The following is a 20,090-nucleotide window of genomic DNA, read 5'->3' as shown; positions in this document are numbered from 1 at the left end:
TCCACGAAGGGGCCCCCCGGCCGGTAAATATTAGTCTTATTTTAGCGTGAGGTAACGCGGGGGTCCGTACCGCTTCTGACACCAATTTGTGAGGGTCGCTGGCCCCCGAGATCCCTCCCTCTGTACCGCTAACGGCCGGGTTAACCTCATTATTAACCTCATTACTCGCCCCCTCGCTACTAGGCGAACCGCTGTTGGGTTCTTCACCCATGGGGTGAGAGCCGTCGCTCGAGGATTCCCCTCCCCCGCGGGTCCGCGTAATAGGCATGGTTAATTACGTACGCGCACACCCACACACAGCTCTGCGCGGCACTCACTCAATACAGACCACTCACGTTAGGATCGCGCACCTGTATTATACACGTAGTGAACGTGCGCGCACACACGCATACAGCTCCACACGCGATACCCACTCTTGCGCCGCTCTGCGCAGCGCTCGCCGCCTGCTGGCCGCTCACGTTATGATCGCGCACCTGGGGTACGCCGATTACGCACGCCGCGAGCTTACGCACACACAGTACCACACGCGTTCCCACACGCTCACACTGCACGACAAGATCACGCGAGACCATGCTTCGCTATTAATGATTTATTACCTGGTAACTAATGTTGAATCAGTGAGTCGACGAGGCTGGCCTATTCCACTAAACCGGCACCTATTCCCTATTTATCGGCTATTATCCTACTTCACCTCCCCACTCACTGTTTGGCGCCCGCGGAGGTTCGCTGCTCCCTGCGCTAACAACGTACCTCGATGCGTCTCACGGACGTCCGGGTCGCTGGCTGGAGCTGCTGCTGGTCCGCTGGCCTGGAGAGAAGAGAGCGATTTCCCCTCTACGCCCCTCTATTTATCCTCCCTACCTCAAAGGGGATGCTGCGCTGAACAATGGGCTCGTGCACCTCGAGCCCCCGCACGGCGGTTCCGGGCGCTTTTGATCTGCTAATCAGTGAGCGGCGTTGGCGGCGTACATCCTAATTAATCCCTTACCCTTCCTAACAATGGGGCCTGCGCGCTCAAGCGTAATTATCCCAACCCTCCATGACTATGCGCAACAGCTCCTGCGGTCCCGCTATTCATGCTGTCCCGTCCCTCCCCTGCTTGCCCCGTCGACCCGTGGGGGTGTGTGTGGGGGGAAATGCGCCTCAACCGCGGTGGCCGAATGCCCCATGCCGCGACGACACCATATTAAGGCTGGTCGCAGCGCCGCGGCGCAACGTAGCACGGGGGAGGTCGTCCAATTCCCTGATCGCCGGAAACCATGAGAGTTAACCCCGATAAGGGTTTATCGGATAAAAACCGGTCGGCCAGGTGACCTCCCCTCGGAGCTCTATGGGGGGGGGGGGGGAAATGCGTGCGGGTGTGTTCGTGTGAGGTGAGGTGAGGGGGACGCGGGGTTGGCTTCGTTGCTTGGTGGTGGCGAGGTCGGGGATTTGGGCGCCTGCCGAACGGCTTCATGACGGCGGCATCACACTGTTGTTTGAATTCTGATGATGAGAGTTGTTGGATGTTTAGAGTAAGTGAGATTAAAGTTTCTTCGATTAAAAACAGATATCCGAATGCGTCTTTTCTAAATTCGTACATCATTGTAATGACGAACTGTATCCTGCGGTGAGATCTGAATCCCGAGACTTGACATAATTACACACATAATTGTTAAAGCGAGAATCATAAATGTTGAAGCGAGAATCATTGATATTGTTACGATTGGTGATTTTTACTCCTAGACAATGAGATAACAACAACAACCGCCATTCGCCACGAAGTGGCGGTGACGTCACCCGACGCTTGTGCCAGGCCATGTGCACCTTGAGGCCACGTGAAGTGTCGAACGCCCGCTGGCAGGAGGTCACGGGGCAGACCCAGGTGCCACGGGTGGTGCATCAGCCAGTCATCTCGATCATCTCAGTCAGTCGACGGAGATGACCGAGATAACTGGCTGATGCACCACCTGTGCCCCCTACTGTGCCAACTTGCTCTGCTTTAGTCACCTGGCGCTCCGCTCGTTGTTGTGAGCGTCGCTCCTCCGTCCTCCGTTGTTGTTGGAGGGCGACTGTCTCCAACTGCCCAGTAGCGTCCTTCACGAGCCTCCTCCACAGAGGCCGATCTTGACACCGCTGGTACCAGTCATCGGCAAGTCCACTCAGCTCCACGTCCTCCTGTACCACATCACTCCATCTCTTTTCTAGCCCGTGCACACCCGTTTTGCCCCCTTGATCCGGCCGAACAAAAGCTGTTTAGGCATGCGGTGGCTGGGCATGCGGGCTACATGACCCAGCCAACGCAGCCTTGCCTGCCGGAGGAGCTCACGAGATAACACACACAAAATCACAAACACACACATTAATCTTCTTAGTTCTTTCGGTAAAGTCACGTAGAAGGGAAGTAATAAAATAATAAAAATAAAACATAATAAAATAAAATAATTCTCACGACGTTTCGGCTACAACGCAAGCAGCCGTCTTCAGGTGAAGAATGAGACAATGCCAAGCTAGGAACTTATATATAAGCTGCGTTGGAGGTGGAGGAAAGAGCGCCTTAACAAAAGAATGTGCATGTGAAGAGGAATTTAGCATATTCATGGAAAATGCGTAGGAGGTGGGCGGGGGGGTTTCAAAGTCATATTATGCCCATGCATTATGCAGGATCAACAGCACCAAGGGGGGGGGGGTGCAGGGATTAGCAGTAACAAAGGAAAGGAATGTTAATGATATGTAGCTGCAGTTACTCAACCACCACGTAGAAAACTAAAGTATAAACTACATAAAAAACTAAAGTATAAATAGCATAGCACCATCAGTATACTTACTATACTATACACTAAGCTGAGTTACTAACAGCAAGTAATACATTACAATTCTACGTCGTAAAAATTATATAATATGCTTCCATCTAAACTTTATTCTATTGCATCACACGAGCATATACCGTACTATATACTGCCAACATTGAATTATATACTGTATTGCTGTAAACCAACCTATATCTTATACATTTAATATAACACTATGTATTATTCTACCCACCCTAATGTGTGTCGAAATGGTTTATTACGTCCTTCCAATGATTGCTAAGCCAGAATCCATCTTCTCGGTTAAAATTGTCTCTGTGTTTGTATATGTGGATCGCCTCATGAACGAATCTCTCATGATAGCCAGATGGCTTGCAGAGAACCTCTGTCTTGGAGAAGTCAATATCATGTGAGCCCACTGAGTTGTAACAGTGATCTGCCACGGCTGAGGTGTTTGTCCTACCGTGTTTCAGGTCAGCTTTATGTTCACGGATGCGGTCCGAGACATGTCGTTTGGTTTCCCCAATGTAACTGCTACCACAGAGGCAACTTAGTTTGTAGACGCCAGGGTACTGTATGTCTGGAACCACATCTTTTACAGACGGTACCAGATCACGGATTTTATGTACTGTGTTGAATCGGACCTGGATCTTGTGTTTAATCAGGATTTTGGAGATCTTTTTTTTTTTTTTTTGTGACCCCAGCAATGTAGGGTAAGGTGATGGTCTTGAAAGGCTCCTCAACAGGATCCTTCTTGATGGTTGGAGTGATGGCTTTGCGGATTGTGTAGTCGGAGTAACCATTAACCTTAAGAGCTTGGCGTACGTGTTTGAGTTCACTGGCAATGTGTTCATGGTCGGAGATGCATTGGGCTCTATGATAGAGCCCAATGCATCTCCGACCATGAACACATTGCCAGTGAACTCAAACACGTACGCCAAGCTCTTAAGGTTAATGGTTACTCCGACTACACAATCCGCAAAGCCATCACTCCAACCATCAAGAAGGATCCTGTTGAGGAGCCTTTCAAGACCATCACCTTACCCTACATTGCTGGGGTCACAAAAAAGATCTCCAAAATCCTGATTAAACACAAGATCCAGGTCCGATTCAACACAGTACATAAAATCCGTGATCTGGTACCGTCTGTAAAAGATGTGGTTCCAGACATACAGTACCCTGGCGTCTACAAACTAAGTTGCCTCTGTGGTAGCAGTTACATTGGGGAAACCAAACGACATGTCTCGGACCGCATCCGTGAACATAAAGCTGACCTGAAACACGGTAGGACAAACACCTCAGCCGTGGCAGATCACTGTTACAACTCAGTGGGCTCACATGATATTGACTTCTCCAAGACAGAGGTTCTCTGCAAGCCATCTGGCTATCATGAGAGATTCGTTCATGAGGCGATCCACATATACAAACACAGAGACAATTTTAACCGAGAAGATGGATTCTGGCTTAGCAATCATTGGAAGGACGTAATAAACCATTTCGACACACATTAGGGTGGGTAGAATAATACATAGTGTTATATTAAATGTATAAGATATAGGTTGGTTTACAGCAATACAGTATATAATTCAATGTTGGCAGTATATAGTACGGTATATGCTCGTGTGATGCAATAGAATAAAGTTTAGATGGAAGCATATTATATAATTTTTACGACGTAGAATTGTAATGTATTACTTGCTGTTAGTAACTCAGCTTAGTGTATAGTATAGTAAGTATACTGATGGTGCTATGCTATTTATACTTTAGTTTTTTATGTAGTTTATACTTTAGTTTTCTACGTGGTGGTTGAGTAACTGCAGCTACATATCATTAACATTCCTTTCCTTTGTTACTGCTAATCCCTGCACCCCCCCCCCCCCTTGGTGCTGTTGATCCTGCATAATGCATGGGCATAATATGACTTTGAAACCCCCCCGCCCACCTCCTACGCATTTTCCATGAATATGCTAAATTCCTCTTCACATGCACATTCTTTTGTTAAGGCGCTCTTTCCTCCACCTCCAACGCAGCTTATATATAAGTTCCTAGCTTGGCATTGTCTCATTCTTCACCTGAAGACGGCTGCTTGCGTTGTAGCCGAAACGTCGTGAGAATTATTTTATTTTATTATGTTTTATTTTTATTATTTTATTACTTCCCTTCTACGTGACTTTACCGAAAGAACTAAGAAGATGAATCCCTGCAGTCACGAAAGCTTTAAATCGAAACACACATTAATCATAATTTTTTTACATACACATTCTTAATTACACTTAACACATATTTTTGTTAATTACACTTAATTACATATTTTAACATATTTTGCATAAATGTTCACATTTTGTTTTACTTTATTATTTGTTATTATTGAATATAAATGTTTTAATGAAAATATATACAACACACACCATGTCAGGTAACTCTTCTGTGGTGTTTCGGTCTTTATGTAAAGTAGTAACTCGGCGGGAGACGACTTCACGGGTAGCACACTCTTTTATTTCACCAACTTATAGTTACACGGGTGACTAACACCCACTTAGTTACATGGGTGGCTAACACCAGCCTAACCCACCCAGTTCTCCTGGCTACACCGACACGGGCTCTTACGCCCCGTAGCCTCTCGGAACACACCCGGCCAGGGTGTCCGTCTCGACTCTGGGTCCCACCGTCCCGACCCACACGGGCGTCGGACCACGGGTCCCACAGTCTCGGCTCCGAGCCTCACAGGGCCCCGGTCCTGACAAGGACGGCGGGACTAGGGGTCTCGGGCCACTACCTCCTCCACTCCGTCTTCAATCTTCAACTGGTTAACAACCCCGAGTGCTCTCGTGCGTCCCCGTTTAAGCACCTCCTGCGGACGTCGCTGAGAGCACCCATCCCATTTGACCAATCACTGGGCGCTGGCTACGATCCTCTTTTCGCACCTCGTGTCAGCGCGCCTCACCACCGGCGCGCGCGTCCAAACCACACCCACATCGCGTGCCCAACCCCGCGCCCCGTGCCGCCCCGTGATCCATCACTGTCGGCGCACGTCAACACCACCACTACATCACCCCCTACCACATAGCTCGCAGCCGACCCGGCTGCTACAAAAACATACAACACCCCCTCCCCCCCCATGTGTGCCCCGTAACACAAGAACAACATAACAACACAACACAACACGAACACCGCCATCCGCAAAAATCAGCAAATGCCACTACAACAGCAAGAACAATATGTACAATCCGGCGAGTGACAACAATAAATGTGTATGCAGAAAGAAAAAAATATTTTTTTTTTCTCTTCTTTCCGACTCGTGCAGCGTCCCATTCTTTCCGAGCGTCCCTTGAACGGGACATTACCCCGGCAGAGGGGAACACGGCGGCGAGGTCGGGTTAGAAAAAATGTTTTTTTTTTTCATGAAAAGTGTTGTGTCCTAGCCCGAGTCCGCCTTGCCGGTCCGTCGTACGGCACCAGACTCGGTTGACCGTCCGGTGGTGCCGGCAGTTCAGGAAGGCATGGGCCAGGCATCGGGGCTCCGTGCGTGCCGCGGGGTTCCGGTTCCCGACGGTCAACAGCCGTCAGGTCCGTAACACCTGGCGGTGGGTCAGGTGGAGACACGTGAGGATCAGCCTGCGACACATCCCTCCCCGAGTCGACGGTCACATCACACGCTCGGTCGTTATGGCATAAAACGGGGTCACGCGGTGCCGCGTAGGGTTTCAGTCGGGAGGGGTGCACGTACCAACGGCGTTTTTCCCATTTAATCTGTATACTCTGGGGTCGTGCAACCCGCACAATTTCCACCGGTCCCCTCCATGGTCTCAACAATTTGGGGGACGTAGCCAACGGTGCATGTGGACAATGCAGCCAGGCCTTATCGCCTGGTTTCCAATCGTGCGTATGCACCCTCCGTCCATGCAATCTCTCGTTCGCGATCTGCCGAGACCGCGAATTCAATCTCGCAGCCTCTCGCGCTTCAGCCAATTTGGCGATATTAAACTTGATGTGGTCTGCCAATTTAGATTTTGCACGTGGCTGGGAAATCCCCAGTTGGACGTCCATGGCCGGATCGGCCTCCCGCCCATACATAAGAAAAAATGGGGAAAACCCCGTCGCCGCATGAGGGGCCATTCGATAGGCAGCGAGTACCCCCGGTACCTGTAAGTCCCAATCCACCTGATCGTCGCAGACCTGTTGGCACAGCATAGACGTAATCGTCCTGTTCAGACGTTCAACCATTCCGTCAGTCTTTCTTTGTACCCAACAGGTCGCACACCTCGCGCAACAAGACGCTCGAAAATTTTTTCCCTTGGTCCGTCAGCAAGCGTTCGGGGGCGCCCTTGTCCAAAACATAACCTTGGACAAAGGCGTCCGCCACTGCCGCAGCCGACTGGTTGGCGAGTGGCCATGCCATGGGCCAGCGGGTGAAGTACTCTACACCAACCAGCAGGAACTTATTTCCCCTAGGTGTAGCGGGAAAGGGCCCCAAGATATCTAACGCAACCAATTCGTTTGTGCGCGAGACCTGAATGGATTGCAGCGGTGGATTAGCCGCTATTGGTGGCGGTTTTCTTTGGGCGCACCCTACACATCCCTTAAGAATGTTCGCCACGTCGTTGCCCATCCCCGGCCAATAATAGTCTCGCTGGATTAGGGCGAGCGTTTTGTGAAAACCCAGATGCATGAGTCGTTCATGAGCAGCCAGAACGACCCTACCCCGCATAGCAAACGGCACAACGAGCGCGTGACGCCGGGACATGTTGTCCCACTTCATCAAGAGGCCCTGTCTGCACACCCAGGAACCGACCCGCGTTTCCCCTCCCTCGGGAGCGTCAACCTTCCGACGTAGCGTGAGTAGGGAGCTGTCGGCCATTTGGAGACGGCCCCACTCGATGAGAGGCAACGCTAACAGCGAGTCCCTCCCCGTGGGAGCGTCGACCCCCGCAGTACCAGTGGCGGCGAGCACAACTTCCGCGGGGACGGCGACAGGGGTTTTACACCGCGCCGATCCCAGCAGACATGCGCATTCCGTGCGCGGCGGCAACCGCGACAAGGCATCCGCATTCGAGTGGCGCAATCCCTTACGGTAAATCGTTGTAAATTGGTAGTCCTGAAGGACCTCCAACCATCGGGACAATTGGCCGGATGGCTGCGCCACCCGCATGGCGTATTGAAGAGCCGCATGGTCCGTACGAACCGTAAAATGACGGCCGTAAAGATACGGCCTGAATTGCTGTATAAAAAACACAATCGCCAGCAATTCACGACGTGTCACGCAGTAGCGTTGTTCCGCGGGGGACAGAACCCTGCTACCGTAGGCGACCACCCGTTCGACCCCCCCGACCACCTGTGAGAGCACTCCCCCGATACCCGTGTTACTGGCATCCGTGTCGAGCAAAAACGGTTGCGTGAAATCGGGGTAACACAAGGGGGGAGCCTGCACCAAGGCGTCACGAAGGGAGCAGAACGCAGCCTCCTCTTCCGGCCCCCAGTGAAACCGCACACCTTTAGCCGTCAAAGCGTGCAGGGGCCTGGCTATGGTGGCAAACTGCTTGACAAAACGACGGTAATAGGAGGCGAATCCTATGAAGCTGCGGACTTCAGTGACCGAGGTTGGCGTTGGCCATGAGCTGACGCAGTGCGTCTTAGCAGGGTCTGTCGAGATCCCTGAACGACTAACGATATGGCCCAAATACCTGACCGATTCCCGAAGCAGATAACATTTAGACGGTTTAAATTTAAGCTTAGCGGAACGCATCCTGAGGAACACCGCTCTCAGTCGCTGGAGGTGCTCCTCAAAAGTCCGGCTGAAAACGATGATATCATCGAGGTAAATCAAACAGGTGTCCCATTGGAGGCCTGATAAAACCAATTCCATGAGCCTCTGGAACGTGGCGGGAGCGGAATGTAAGCCCATGGGCAATCGGTTGAATTCAAATAGGCCTCCCGGTGTCCGGAAAGCGGTTTTTGGTTTCGATTCGTCATCGAGGGGCAATTGCCAAAATCCCGAAAGCAAATCGAGCGTCGAAAAAAACTGTGCTCCCGCCAAGGCATCCAGCGACTCATCCATCCTGGGGAGCGGATACGCATCGGCCATTGAGATTTTGTTTAGGCGGCGGAAATCGACACAGAACCGCAAGGACCCGTCCTGTTTTTTAACCAGGAAGATAGGAGCACCCCACGGACTGGAAGAGGGCGAAATGATGTCGGCCGCCAACATGTCATTAACCGCTGACTGCACATGCTCCTTCTCGGCTGGACTGAGCCGGAAGGGATTCTGTCGAATAGGGGCCGCGTCCCCTGTAGCTATGTGGTGGCGCAACAGGTCTGTGCAGCCAATATCGTACTTGTGCCTGCTAAACACGTCAGCGAACTCGAGTAGCAAGCCCCTCAATGCTCCCAACTGCACACTGGACAAGTTACTAGACCCGGCACACAACGAGTCCAACCACTCTGTCCCCTCCTCACTTTGAGGATGCGTATCGGCACTCGAATCCGCGTGAGCAACGAGCTGTTCCTCGACGGGTAGCGGCGCAGCGTGAGCCAGCACCGTTCCCTGCGTAATCACGGCCGGCCGCGACCCCGTATTCAGGACCATAACGAACGGCTCACTGTCCCCCCTCACCATGGTCTGGGCCACCGCTAAGTCAAGGCCCCCTTTAGCTCTGTTAGACGGCCCCAACAGAACTCCCTGTGCCCCCGCATCTACCCCGAGGGGTTTTCTCAACCGAAGGGGTACCAACATTTGCGATCCCGGGGGCACCCATACAGTCTGAGTTGCCAGCACCTGCACCGTCGCACAAACCGTGCGTATCTTAGTAGGACTCGTCAAAAACGCAACCCGCCGTCCCGATGGAAGCTCAATGCAGGCCTGATCTATGAGAATTTTGATGGGCATTTTAGACAGAAAGTCCGTTCCTAGTAAACAAGGAACGGCCAGCGATGATGATACAAAAATAGGACCCGCCAATTTTATATCGCCAATACAAATAGTCGCCCGAATCTGGCCGATGATTCCCAAGGATCCCCCGTTCGCCGCGTAAAATGGTACGTCCACCGGCAGAAGGGGTCGACATTGGACGGGAAGAATGTTATAAATAAGGTCCGAAATGATAGTGGCCGACGCACCCGTGTCCACAAGCACCCGGACCTCAACCCCGTCAATAAACCCCGTTACCACAGACGACCCGGCCGACGCAGCCACTATCCTGTGGGCCAATTCGGACCATTTGACTGCTTTCGGGCCGTGTACGGACCCCTCTCGCCGAACCGAACCCCCGGTGCCCATACGCGGTCCCCCCACCGCCAAGCGGCGACCCGAACGTGCCGTGTATGTGGACCGAACGTGTGAGGTGCCGCGACTTGCCGGGTTTAGCTGGGATGACTTGTGGCCCTGGTCGTCGTCCGGCCGTGGTCCCGTGGCGCGCTGACGCGGGGCCCGGCACCCGGACGCGACGTGGCCCCGAAGGCCGCAGTTGTAGCAGACGACGAGGGACGTCGTAGGTTTCGGTTGCTCCAGCTTGCGGGATGAACGTGTGGGCGAACGACCTCCCGTTCTCCACTCCCCCGGTCTCGATACGGTGAAGGCCTCCTCCCGAGGCGCAGCAGGCTGAGGCCCGGCGACCGTGGCGGCCGGTGCCCCGTTCCCCGCCGATGCGCAGATGACCGTCGGCTTTCGCTTGAGGACTTCGTAAGCGTGAATACTCGTGGCAATCCCCAGGGAGCAGATGTCCATTTCGTCCGCCGTATTGATGGGGACTCCCAAGTCGTGAGCCAACGCCAGCAGCTGCTCCGTCACCATGGCGTCCTTCCCCTCCTTGTCCATGCGGGGAAAAGCTGCGTCCGCCAAGGCGAGCAGCGCCGTGCGATAGGCGAGCGTTGTTTCTCCAACCACCTTTCGCCGATCGTAGAATTGGTGGCGACAGGTCGAGGGCGGCCCGAACACCTTAGCCATTAGGTGTAGCGCGGCCTGGAGCGTTGAGCGGGACGACCTTGGGGCGGACGTGAAGGCTGCAAGCGCGTCGTCGTCGAGCATCGCTGGCAGCGCGCGCAGAGCAGTGGTGTTAGACCACCCCGACATTTCTTGATGTGCGAGGAACCTTCGTTGGAAGGCTCTCCAGTCGCCCCCGTCTGCCTTGAACGCCGACAGCGCGGGCAATCGTTGCTGGAGGACTCGGTCGTCGTCGTCGTCGTCGGAACGATTTTCCCGCGCGCCGCTGTGGTTGTAGAAAATGTCAGCTTCGTCTGCAGGCGCATAATGGAGAGCTCCGGCGCGCGCCGATGACGCGGGCTGCGCTGTGTGGAGATCTTCGGCCACGTGGTGTCCGCGCTTCCCGCCAATTGGTGGCGGACCCTCAAAAACGGCGCCAACTTCAAAACTTTTGGCGCGAAGCGCCTTCTGGCGGGATCCCTCCAGCCGCGTTCCCTCCTCCAACCCCGCAGCCGTCCCTCCGCCCGCTGGAACGGAGATTTCCGCCAAAATTGCAGCGGCGGCGAGCAGCAACTCCGCCAGGCGGAAGTGTGCATCCTGTAGGCTGGTGTCGGAGGCAAGCGGAGCATCGGCCATCGCCGCGAAATGCTGCATCGGCGGCAACTCCTCGTCCTCTCCTCCCGAGGTTGGTGTCTCCGGTACGCCGTCGTCTTCCCGATCTCGCTCGTGGGTACGGGTAGTCTTCCTTGTGTCCATTCTTCTTGAAGACAGGTTTGCTTCTGACGCCAGTTGTAAAGTAGTTACTCGGCGGGAGACGACTTCACGGGTAGCACACTCTTTTATTTCACCAACTTATAGTTACACGGGTGACTAACACCCACTTAGTTACATGGGTGGCTAACACCAGCCTAACCCACCCAGTTCTCCTGGCTACACCGACACGGGCTCTTACGCCCCGTAGCCTCTCGGAACACACCCGGCCAGGGTGTCCGTCTCGACTCTGGGTCCCACCGTCCCGACCCACACGGGCGTCGGACCACGGGTCCCACAGTCTCGGCTCCGAGCCTCACAGGGCCCCGGTCCTGACAAGGACGGCGGGACTAGGGGTCTCGGGCCACTACCTCCTCCACTCCGTCTTCAATCTTCAACTGGTTAACAACCCCGAGTGCTCTCGTGCGTCCCCGTTTAAGCACCTCCTGCGGACGTCGCTGAGAGCACCCATCCCATTTGACCAATCACTGGGCGCTGGCTACGATCCTCTTTTCGCACCTCGTGTCAGCGCGCCTCACCACCGGCGCGCGCGTCCAAACCACGCCCACATCGCGTGCCCAACCCCGCGCCCCGTGCCGCCCCGTGATCCATCACTGTCGGCGCACGTCAACACCACCACTACATTTACATAACAATAACCCCATGTGTCCTGACTTGGGCCACCCTATATAACATTAACCCCATGTGTCCTGACTTTTGGGCCACCCTGTATAACAATAACCCTGTGTGTCCTGACTTTTGGGCCACCCTGTATTCCCCCCCTACCCCCCTATTTTAAAGCACTTTCTCCCAACCTCAACCCACCCTTATTCGGCTCTTCATTTCTCTTCCTCAACTTTCGATTTAATCATGAACTCTTTCCTATTGGCTCATTCAAAGTCGCGCTTTCCTATTGGCCGATTCAAAATGTAATGTGACCGTGATGAGCATTGGATTTGGTCGGTTCCTCGCTCTGCCACGGTTGTTGAACAGAGATGTAGCCACTGCCCTTAGGGGGCTTGGGACCGGTCATGGCGTTGATAATGAAGGGAGAGCAAAGCTTCGTGTGAGGTGAGTTGTAATTTGTAGCATCATTAGCATAATCACCAGCCGTGCTCGATCCGCTGTCTGTTCTGCGCCGTGTTCGTGACCCGGTCAATGCATAGATTAGTTGTTTTTTTGTGAAAGAAGAAAAGCCCCCCCCCCCCCCACTTTCTCTTTCACATCCGTGTAGTTAACCGTGGGTTTCCATCAATTCAGCTCTGTACATGACATTTACTAAATGAGTTGTCGCGTGTATTTTTCTCCGCGTATTCGCCTGCTGCTAGAAATGTCCACGCGATGGTGATGACGGTCACGCCACTTGGTTGAGCTAATTGGGATATCCAGGTCGCTTCTGAACAAGAGCTACAGAGCTTGGCGGCATTACCTGGTGACACACACAAATAGTCGTAGTTCATCCAAAACATCTATCCCGGGGACACTGATGCGTGGGTTCAAAGCCACCTTATTCCAGATATTTTTTGTTTAATTTTCTTTGGATGTCATAGACGCCATGGTGAAAATGTCACGTACGGTAAAGTAAAATTCACTGGGAGAATCTGTATTATTATTGTATCATTATTGTATTGGTGACAGATTGGACACCGAAGGAAATGGAAGTTTTCTTTTTAGTGCAGAATTCACTTAGCAATAAGGCGCTATACAGCAAAACATGTCTCTCAAGAAAGAGTAAAGCAAATGGTAAACAATATGCAGTACTTCGACACCCTGATGCGCAATGTTCGTGCCTTTGTGGGAGCACAGCGGAGGGCCGGGTGCGATGTTTCGGTGCTACTGACGCTATGATTCTTTGATTCTTATAAACCACTACAACAGATGGCATATGATTAATTACACTATGTAACACGATTTTTGTCCCTGGGTAGTGTTATTTTAAAATTGCTTATGCCTAAAAAGTATAGAGAATGGCTATTATTCCCCACAAAATTTGCTTTGTGACCAGGACTTTGTGCGAAGGAATGACACATGCACACCACGTTTTCTCATTGAAAATAGGTAATAAAAAATATTACTGTCCTGGTCACAAAAAGCAAAGTTCGTGGGGAATAACATCAATTTTATGTACGTTTGAGGCATAAGCAATTAGGAAATAACACTACCCAGGGACAATTATTTTGTTACACTGTTATTGTTCTAGCAAAGTCGGCATGGTCCAGCTGATGTTAAGGGGCCAGGGGATTGTTTAGTCGTCGTTGTTGTTGTTGTTGCTGCAACATGAGAGATTTTAATCGCTACGTTGTCACCAAGTGAACGTTTGGCGCCAGAAACCACCAAGTGAAAGTTGAACTTCCCCGTACGCCGCAGTGCAGGGTTTGGGGAAGCGAGTGAGAAACTGGGTGAATGGGTGAGCGATTAATTTCATTAATAAGTTAGCGAGTCAGAGAATGAGCAAGGGACCGAGTGAATGAGTAAATTATAAAGAGAATGCATGATGAAGAGACTTGGTAAATTGGTGAATGATTACACGAATGAACGAGTGAATGAATAATCGAAGTAATGAATGAGTGAGCAAGTCGGAGAATGAATGAGACACCGAGTGCATGGGTGAATGATTAAGAGAATGAGTGGACGATTAAGAGACTGAGTGAATGAGTGCGAGTCCTGGCGAGTGAGTGGCTAGATGGCCGAGTTCCACGGAGTGAGAAACTCCAGTGTCGTTCAGTATTGGACGACGCAAGCCTCACCCACACACTCCCAGGAATTGTTCTTTAAGGGAAGTTTTTTTTTTACCACGAGATGTTGAGGCCAATTTTATTTTTAGAGGGAGATGTTTCGCAAGAAAGCACGTATGTATGTTGAACTTCTTTCGCAACGTACGTTGTCAACCGTCCTACTCGGAGGTGCGGGGGAAGGAGAACAAACGAAACGCAACAAGCAGTTCTCAAGAAATTAGTTTTGTTTAGATCGAAAAGTGCAGAGCTCCAGTGGCTTCCTAATATCGGAAGGAAGAGCGTTCCAGACGGACGCAGAAGCGCATTGTGTGTGGCTGAGTGAGGTGTGTAGCGGTTAGCGAGCTGCCCCACGAACCCGGCAACTGGAGTTCAATTCCCGCTCACGGTCAACAGCAGTGACGATTTTCACCTAGATTGACTCAGCCTCAAATGAGTACCTGGTGAACATCGCCACTAAGGAGACAACGGCGGCCGGGCGTGGTGCTGGCCACCCACCCCCTCGTTAGCCGTGTCGGCCTTCCTCGGTGCTCGCTAACAGCACTTGCCCCAACAGTCTGTTAAGGCTATATGGGGGATCTTTGTCTTTTATGGCTGAGTGGACGTGTGGGTGAGTGAGTGGGTGAGCGAGGGGGTGAGCGAGAGAGGGGATGAGTGAGTGGGTTAGTGAGGCAGTGAGGGAGAGAGCATGTGACTGAGTGGTTGAGTAGGTGAGTGAGTGGATGAAAAAGTAGGTGGATGAGTGAGCGAGCAGGTGAGTGAGTGAGCAAGTGAGTGGATGAATAAGTAGAGTAGGTGAGTGGGTGGGTGAGTAGGTGATTGAGTAAGTAGGTGAGTGGGCGGATGAGTGAGTGGCTGAGTAAATGGGTGAGTGAGTAGGTGAGTGGGTGAGTGAGTGGTTGAGTAAGTTGGTGAGTGAGCGAATGATTGAGCAATTGGGTTAGTGAGTGGGTGGGCAAGTGGGTGAGATTAACACGTAGGCTGTCGCAACCAATTTTATCCTAAATGGAGGTTTTTTTCGATTAGATCGCGTAAATATAAATGTCGTTAAACCTGCCACCATCCGATACAGCTAATTAGTAAGGTTTGTCACGTAAACAAACATGCAATTTGTTACTTGTTCAGCACACCAGTGTGTTAGAGAGTAAACCCACAACATTTACAATTCGAGTATGACATTTTACCGGTAATTGCAACCAGCCTCATCAGGCGACAGCCAGATTTGTAGAGAAATCCTCCTGTTTCGATCTTAAATAGAGGGATAAATGTGATGTCACTTGTGAGCCAATCAGTTGCCAGGAACAGTGGGGGGAGGGGGTAAATGTTTTCATATAAATGAGCAGGAACCCGTGGAACTTTCGTGAGGATTTTGTGAAGAGGAGTGGGGCGCGACTTAAAAAATTCACTCACATCATGTCCCCACTATTCTCCATTATCACCGCCCATCACTGTTCTCTACCCATTCCCATCACCCTGTACCCCCTCCACATTCCAGTTGCTTTCCCCATCAAACCTAAGCCACCCTTCCCATCAGCATGACCTCCATCCTTCCCGCAATCACCCTCTCCACCCCCCACTTACATCACCAATCTCCACCACTCCATCCTCATCACCCTACCAACCCGAGTCCCATCATCACCATCAAGCTGGCCCATCACTAATTACGACCAGCATGGTAAAGTGATGGTGAATATGTATGTCGTCGCATTTTGAACGTATAATTTATTATAAATGTAAATATTTTAGTATGTTTATTTTATGTACATTGTAACTTTACAGGCCAAAACTTCACGGTAGACAACGTTGTGTTTCACCATTTTGACTTGGCGTTTTCTTTGGCTCTCGGAGTCGAGAATGTTGACTTGAACATCTGTAAGAACCCTTGCTCGAGAACATGCCACGGCCATGGGAGAAGTCTGGCTGTGGTAAGTAAATGCCAACCGTGTCAAATGTCTGGCCTTGTGCCTTGTTGATTGCACTATGTAACACAATTTTTGTTCCTCGATAGTAAGTGTTATTTCGTAATTGTTTATGCCTAAAAAGTATAGAAAATGTATATTATTTCCCACAAACTTTGCTTTTGTGACCAGGACAGTGATATTTTGAAATTTACCTATTTTAAATGAGAAAACGGGCGTATTTGTGTATTTTCGTTCACAAAGTCTGAAAAAAAACATATGAATCAAAATTAACAAGTATTTATACTAAAGTAATACAAAAATAGCTACAAAAGATTTGAAAGTGAGTAGTTTTTCGAGATTTACGATTATACTGTAAATCAAATTCACGAATCGGCGCCCAAATGTAGTCTCCCATCATGTTCTCATTATACTGTCCTTGGTAGCGACGTTCAAAGTCCAGTATATCCTGGTGGAAGCGCTCGCCTGCTCCTTCGAGTATGATCCCATGTTCTCCTTGAATTTATCAAGATGATCATCAAGGATATGGACTTTGAGGGACATCCTACAGCCCATTGTGCTGTAGTTCTTCACGAAAGTCTCAACCAGCTCCACATAGTTTTCGACCTTGTGATTGCCCAGCAAGCCACGAACGACTACGACAAAGCTGTTCCAAGCCACTTTCTCCTTCCTAGTGAGCTTCTTGGGGAATTCATTGCACTCCAGGATCTTCTTTATCTGTGGTCCGACAAAGACACCGGCTTTGACCTTTGCCTCAGACAGCTTAGGGAAGAAGTCATGAAGGTACTTGAAGGCTTCCGACTCCTTATCTACAGCTCGGACAAATTGTTTTATAAGGCGTAATTTGATGTGCAGTGGTGGCATCAGCACCTTCCGGGGGTCCACCAGTGGCTCCCACTTGACGTTGTTCCTCCTTCCAGAGAACTCGGTCCGCTGTGGCCATTCCCGCCTGTGTTAGTGTGACTTGGTGTCCCTGGTGTCCCACAGGCCAAGATAGCAGGGAAACTTGGTAAAACCGTCTTGGAGACCCATCAGAAATGCCACCATTTTGAAGTCTCCGATGGCCTCCCAGCCGTACTCATCATACTTCAAGGCATCCAGTAAGGTCTTGATGCTGTTGTAATCCTCTTTGAGGTGCACCGAGTGAGCCAGGGGAAGAGACGGGTACTTTTTACCATTATGGAGCAGCACGGCTTTGAGGCTCCTGGATGAGCTGTCAATGAAGATGGCTGCTCTCCGGAGGAGTGGGTATGGGGAGCTCATGGCAGTGTGGCACTGGGGCAATGGATGAAGGACGATCCGGATACGTGATAGCAGGTGCATTCTTGCCAGTCCGACGTTTGGAAGGGTCCACCATGCAGAAGTAGCAGTTGCTTGAGTGGTCAGTGGGTTCCCGCCAAATTCTTGGGATAGTGAACTTCATAGCTCTCTTTTTCCACTCTGTACCATCCTACATAAATACATGTATTTCACCCTTGACATTTTTCATATATGATGTATTTTTTTCAATAACATTGAAAATAGTAAAACATTTTCAAATGTAAAACTTAAATTTAATATTTTTTTAACTAATTCTATAATATTAAATTCCGAGCAACAATTGTCCATCTTACCTTCCAGAGTTTTTTGTATTGCTCGCATGTGAAATGAGGTGATCAGAGATTGTCTTGATCCTCGACAGGCATGCCAAAATATGCCTTGTAGGCCTCACACATCCTAGCAGATGCTTCTACAGAGTACTTTTTCGCACTTGTCTTGATCAATTTTCCACAGACATAGCAAAATGCGTCTGCTGGATACTTGCAGCCTCTTAATGCCATCTCAGAAAATGCAGCTATGTATCCACTTAGGCAGCTGGAACTAAATTGAACTGGTGGGCTTAAGGCCCCTGTGTTGATACTACTATTTATATTACTAGAAAGTTCTAGGGTGTTCTAGAAGTTACTCCAAGTTTATTCACCACTGAATCTATCTGAAATGTTCTTGAAAATAGGTAAATTTCAAAACATCACTGTCCTGATCACAAAAGCAAAGTTTGTGGGTAATAATAGCCATTTTCTGTAGTTTTGAGGCATAAGCAATGAGGAAATAACACTTACTACCCAGGAACAAAAATAATAATAAACATTTGTTCTAGTGTTGTCATTGAGTAAGCAAAGCGCAGGGGGAATTTGATTATCTGTAAAGTGAATTGGCAAGCCTGTGTCACTCGGGGCAAGCTTTACTCGTACTAGGTACTCATTTTAGGCTGAGTTGACCTCGGGGAGGCCCAAGACTCGTTTAGATACTCGTCAGTGGGGTTGGGCGTGAGAGGGAATTGAACTCGGGTCGCCGGGTTCGTAGCACAGTGCGCGATCAAAACGTCGTAGTTTTTCGTTATTTTCTTTCAACTTATCTACATGACCTTACCGAAAGACCCAAAGAATAGGATATGCTTGTCTATTTGTATGTTTATTTATGCCAATTTCACATAGTAAACAAATACAAAAAAACCTAAAAACATATCATTCAAGAATGTGAAATAATAAGCTATTTTACGTAATGATTGGTGATTATCCAGCGTTTTTGAAAATCCGGTGCCCCCTCCTCCCCAAAGCTGCCGTCTAATAAATTATCTACTGTATTTATAAAACCGCTCAGACAGAGTCGACGATGGCCAAGGCGCTGATCCGTCGTCACAAAACTACGCTGATGAGATGGATCAGCAGAGACCCGACCCATCTGCTGGACGAGCTGGACAGCAGAGGCCACATCCAGCGCGAGCTCTACAAGGCAGCCAATGACATCGCCGACCGCATGAAGCAGGCACGGTCGCTGCTCGACCACTTTATTGACTGCAGCGAGGAGGGGTGCGAGAAGCTCCTGCGGACGCTCAGAGTCGTGTGCGATCACTACCCCTCGGAGCTACGCACGTGGTTGGACGAGAACGGTAAATGGCCGGGGGGAAGGGCTTAATCACTTTGCACGCAGAGCGGGATGCTACGCGTGTGGAGCGGGATACTCTGGAGCAGGACGCTACGGAGCGGGACGCTATGGAAAGGGACGCTATGCGTGCGGAGCGGGATGCTACGGAGCGGGACGCGATGCGTGCGGAGCAGGACACTACGAAGTGGGATGCTATGGAGCGGGATGCTATGTGCGGAGCCGGAAGCAATCGCCATTAAGGCATCGTTTCATGCAGGAGGGAAATGAGACGGCTGCCGTAGAAAAACTTAACATAGTTTTTTGTAAGTGTGTATGTTGAACTTCTGTCGCACTGTACAGAACTAATTGGGCTAATCAGAGGTGCGGGGGGGAAGGACAACTAAACGCCAGGTAAGGCCCACTGAGCTATGTACCTCTTTTTAAGAAGCGACCTGGCTATCAGAAATTATAGCGCAACGAAGTGGCTTATCACGTGGAAATTTATTGCAGTCAAATACTCTAAACGCGTGATGTTGATTCTAAATGTGAAGGGGAAAACCAGAGGGACCCGGACCAAATCCACGTGACTACGGTGAGAGAGAGATAGATGCAGACTCCACATAGTTGCAGGCATTGTCATGGTCTGGGGATTGAACCCACGACCTCTTTTATACTCTTTTTATATTAAGAGAGAGTTTAGCCTGGAGCAGAAGAGAGAGCAGCTGGGTTGTGAGAGCTTTACACGAAGTTGTAGAATAACAGCAACAATGGTAGAAATGTCACAGTGACAGGAGACAGTAAAGTTTAGAATTTTATTAATTAGATTTTAAATAATTATAAAGTTGTAGCTCGGATGACAGTGAGGAGGAGAGGTGGGAATGGTTGAGGAAGGGTAGGGATTTGGGTCGTGATAGGGTTGGTGATCGGGGTCGTGATATGGGTAGTGATAGAGGTCTTGATAGGATTAGTGATAGAGGTAGTGATAGTGGTTGGGGTTGTGACAGGTGTAATGATAGTGGCAGGGGTAGTGACAGGGGTAATGATAGTGGTTGGGGTAGTGATAGGAGTTGGGGTAGTGACA

The 20,090-nt window shown here is 50.3% G+C and overlaps 1 protein-coding gene across 9 annotated transcripts in view; it reads left to right on the top strand.

Moving 5' to 3' along the window:
- LOC133360194 (uncharacterized) overlaps window positions 1-20,090 on the top strand; it is a 51,349-nt gene that overhangs the window by 17,476 nt on the left and 13,783 nt on the right. For 5 of the 9 annotated variants that reach the window (XM_061578813.1, XM_061578810.1, XM_061578809.1 and 2 more), the window contains one exon: window positions 18,746-19,034. The exons of 3 other annotated variants lie outside the window; for them this stretch is intronic. In XM_061578813.1, coding sequence (XP_061434797.1) covers window positions 18,758-19,034 — 277 coding nt within the window. In that variant the 5' untranslated portion in view covers window positions 18,746-18,757. Of the gene's footprint in view, window positions 1-12,408; window positions 12,526-18,745; window positions 19,035-20,090 lie in introns of those variants that run through there. One more of the 9 variants, XM_061578807.1, reaches the window with a different exon arrangement.

This window comes from Lethenteron reissneri, chromosome 67 (genome assembly GCF_015708825.2).
Source record: "Lethenteron reissneri isolate LAM-NWPU_2019-01 chromosome 67, ASM1570882v1, whole genome shotgun sequence".
In the NCBI taxonomy this organism is placed as follows: Eukaryota; Metazoa; Chordata; class Hyperoartia; order Petromyzontiformes; family Petromyzontidae; genus Lethenteron; species Lethenteron reissneri.
This window is presented reverse-complemented; position numbering and strand designations above follow the sequence as displayed.